Source organism: Otolemur garnettii, unplaced genomic scaffold (genome assembly GCF_000181295.1).
Source record: "Otolemur garnettii isolate 467f Iridium unplaced genomic scaffold, OtoGar3 scaffold00031, whole genome shotgun sequence".
Classification (NCBI taxonomy): domain Eukaryota; kingdom Metazoa; phylum Chordata; class Mammalia; order Primates; family Galagidae; genus Otolemur; species Otolemur garnettii.
This window is the reverse complement of record NW_003852426.1, coordinates 7,213,997-7,217,192: the sequence shown is the minus strand read 5'-3', so window position 1 is coordinate 7,217,192 and position 3,196 is coordinate 7,213,997. Positions and strand designations below refer to the sequence as shown.

The following is a 3,196-nucleotide window of genomic DNA, read 5'->3' as shown; positions in this document are numbered from 1 at the left end:
AAAATCCATGATATTCTACAGCATGAAAGTTAGACTTGCAATACTGGGGTTTATCATCCAGGTGACTGTGCTCATCATGGACTCAACAGAGATATTCACATTGTTTAGGATCTAGCTACTACTCTGGGTACCATGTTTCTTGTTGAAAATATCTACACCATGCAGAGAGCTCCTACTTTGGGAATATTCCTCCCCCATGGGTGGGGGGTGGTCTTCATCCCAGTCCACAGAATCCTCATCTGTCAGCACAACTATGTGGCACTCTCGCTCCCCTTTCTTGGCACAGCCCACCATAATGGGCAGGATCAGCTCCTCGAGGTAGTGATCAAACTGCTTGTGAGCACCATCATTAGACAGTTCATGCAGTAAAGCACCTGGAGAGAGAAAATACAGGTGAACATGCTTTCTGTCCAAATGCAAATATTACTAAAGAATACTTATGAGGTAATGGCTATTATCACTGATAAGGTCCAGAGAAGTGACAAAAATATTGTTTGCTTCATTTCCCATTCTATCCCTCTTCAATTTACACATGTTTAATAATCCCTAAACATTCTGATCAGCTGAGGTTTATTAGATATACAGTGTCAGATCATAAATGTTAATTCTATAAGAGATGGAACCATACTCTGGACCTGGATTTCATGGAGTTAGAATAGTACAGGAATAATCTGAATTTTGCGGACACCAAAGGACTTACTCTAAATGTATACTAGACCCAATACAGAAACCACAAGTTCAAAGGTCTATGAACTGAGGGTGACAAAGTAAGCCTGTCTTAAAAAAAAAAATTAACAAAGAAAGAAAAAAAGAGTTGCGATGCCAAGGTCCCAAGAGAGAAGCAGTAAGCAAGCTTGGTTACTCACTGATTAAAGCTAGATTTAGAACTAATACTTGTTTTCCTTTATTTATTCCATCATAGTGCTTTGAAGAAAGAGGGAATGGATTAGTATCACCTTTCTGTCTATGGACATAATTTTCAACCCACACTTGAACCTCTTGTTTAGTTAGCCGGGTGTTGTGGCAGGCGCCTATAGTCCCAGCTACTCAAGAGGCTGAGGCAAGAGAATCACCTAAGCCCAAGAGCTGGAGGTTGCTGTGAGCTGTAATACCAAAGAACTCTACCGAGAACAACAAAGTGAGACTCTGTCTCTAAAAATAAAAATAAATAAAAGAGAAACTCTTGTTTAGTAATAAAAAATATTAGTCACTGACAAGCAAACTCAAAGTTTAGCAGCTCAAGTGTACATGTTAGTTGTTCCTGTACTTACTCAGATCCTGACATCGGATAGTGTTGAAGTCAAAATTAATGCAGAGATAATCACATGTATCTCTAAGATCTGGGATAGAGATACCATCAGGACAATTAATGATACCAGTTTTGTAGTAATCCTGTAAACAGATTAGGAAAAAAATGTAGGCAAGGAACAAAATGAATAATTACTTCTTCATTCCTATTCATTCTTGGTTCTTTTAAAGCAATGGGTTACTTGAATTATCACCAACTTGGATGATTCATCAGATGGCAAAGCAGCTCCTGACTATCCTGACATGTTTAATTAGAACTTGTTCACACAAACATGACAAACAGGAATAAAGAGGGCAAAGAAATAACTGGAAACCTTAGACCCTAAAGTTAGTAATATAGCTGACGGAAATCAAAGGCCACTGATCATGAATGTTGCTGGGAAGATGATTTAATAAAAAAGGCTTCTGGCTGGTCACCCACAGCTCAGTGGGTAGGGTGCCAGCCACATGCTCTGGGGCTGGTGGGTTCAAACACAGCCTGGGCTTGCTAAAAAAAAAAAAAAAGCCAAGCATTGTGGCAGGTTAGTAGTTCCAGCTACTAGGGAGGCGGAGGCAAGAGAATTGCCTAGAGTTTGAGGTTGCTATGAGCTATGATGCCATGGCACTCTACTGAGGGTGACAAAGTGAGACTCTGTCTCAATTAAAAACACAAAAAAACAAGCAAATAAAAGGCTTCTTTCTACATACCAGCACTGTACGAAATACAGTTGCACTGATTCCTTCAGCAATTTCATATTCTCCCTTCTCATTGGGCCGTGTGAAATTGTACTCTCTTCCTGGCCCAAACATCCTGAAAGACACCCAGACAGGAATGTTACATTCTCCAGGCAGGATTCTTCACCAACTAGACTTCTCTCTTCTTTACCTCATTCTGGAAGACTCCATTTCACTCTTTTATAGTGTAAGTTAAAAACATAACACTGGGGCCAGCACCGTGGCTCACGCCTGTAATCTTAGCACTCTGCAAGGCCAAGGTGAGAAGATTGCTTGAGTTCCGGAGTTCAAGACCAGCCTGAGAAAGAGTAGACCCCATCTCTACTAACAATAAAAAGAATCAGGTGTTGTAGTGCACTCCTGTAGGCCCAGCTCCTTGGGAAGCAGACACAGGAGGATGAGGTTGCTGTGAGCTAGGCTAATGCCACTGTACTCTAGCTTGGGAAAACACTGAGACTCTGAACAGAATGAAGAAAGTCAAGGAATGGAGAGGCTAATGTTGATGCTGGCCAAAGGGAAGGAATAAAGACTTTACAGTGATGTTATCAGCAGCTGTCGTGTGGATTTTTCACAAGAGGATTAATAAAGACTGAAAAAAAAAAAAAAAAAGAGGGCCAGGCGCCAGTGGCTCACACCTGTAATTCCAGCACTCTGGGAGGCCAAGACGGGTGGATTGCCTGAGTTCACAGGTTTGAGACCAGCCTGAACCAGAGCTAGACCTCATCTCTAAAAATAGCCAGGTGTTGTGGCAGGCGCCTGTACTCCAGCTATTTAGGAGGCTGAGGCAAGAGAATTGCTTGAGCCCAGGAGTATGAATGAGGTTGCTGTGAACTATGATGCTATGGCACTCTACTGAGGGCAACAAAGCAAGACTCTTTTTTTCTTAAGACAGAGTACTATGTTGCCCTCAGTAGATTGCCGTGGCATCGCAGCTCACAGCAACCTCAAACTCTTGGGCTTAAGCAATTCTCTTGCCTCAGCCTCCCAAGTGGCTGGGACTACAGGTGCCCGCCACAATGTCCAGCTATTTTTGTTTTGTTGTAATTGTCATTGTTGTTTGGCAGGCCAGGGCTGGGTTTGAACCCGCCAGCGCTCGTGTATGTGGCTAGTACCCTAGCCACGGAGCTATAGGTGCTCAGCCAGAAGACCCTGTCTTTTGAAAAAAAAAAAAAAA

At 42.3% G+C, this 3,196-nt stretch overlaps 1 protein-coding gene across 3 annotated transcripts in view; it reads right to left on the bottom strand.

Moving 5' to 3' along the window:
- KCTD20 (potassium channel tetramerization domain containing 20) overlaps nt 1-3,196 on the bottom strand; it is a 27,343-nt gene that overhangs the window by 5,907 nt on the left and 18,240 nt on the right. For all 3 annotated transcript variants that reach the window (XM_023512916.1, XM_012804894.2, XM_023512917.1), the window contains 3 exons: nt 1,996-2,098; nt 1,272-1,392; nt 177-374 (listed from right to left, as the gene is read on the bottom strand). In XM_023512916.1, coding sequence (XP_023368684.1) covers nt 177-374; nt 1,272-1,392; nt 1,996-2,098 — 422 coding nt within the window. The remainder of the gene's footprint in view (nt 1-176; nt 375-1,271; nt 1,393-1,995; nt 2,099-3,196) is intronic.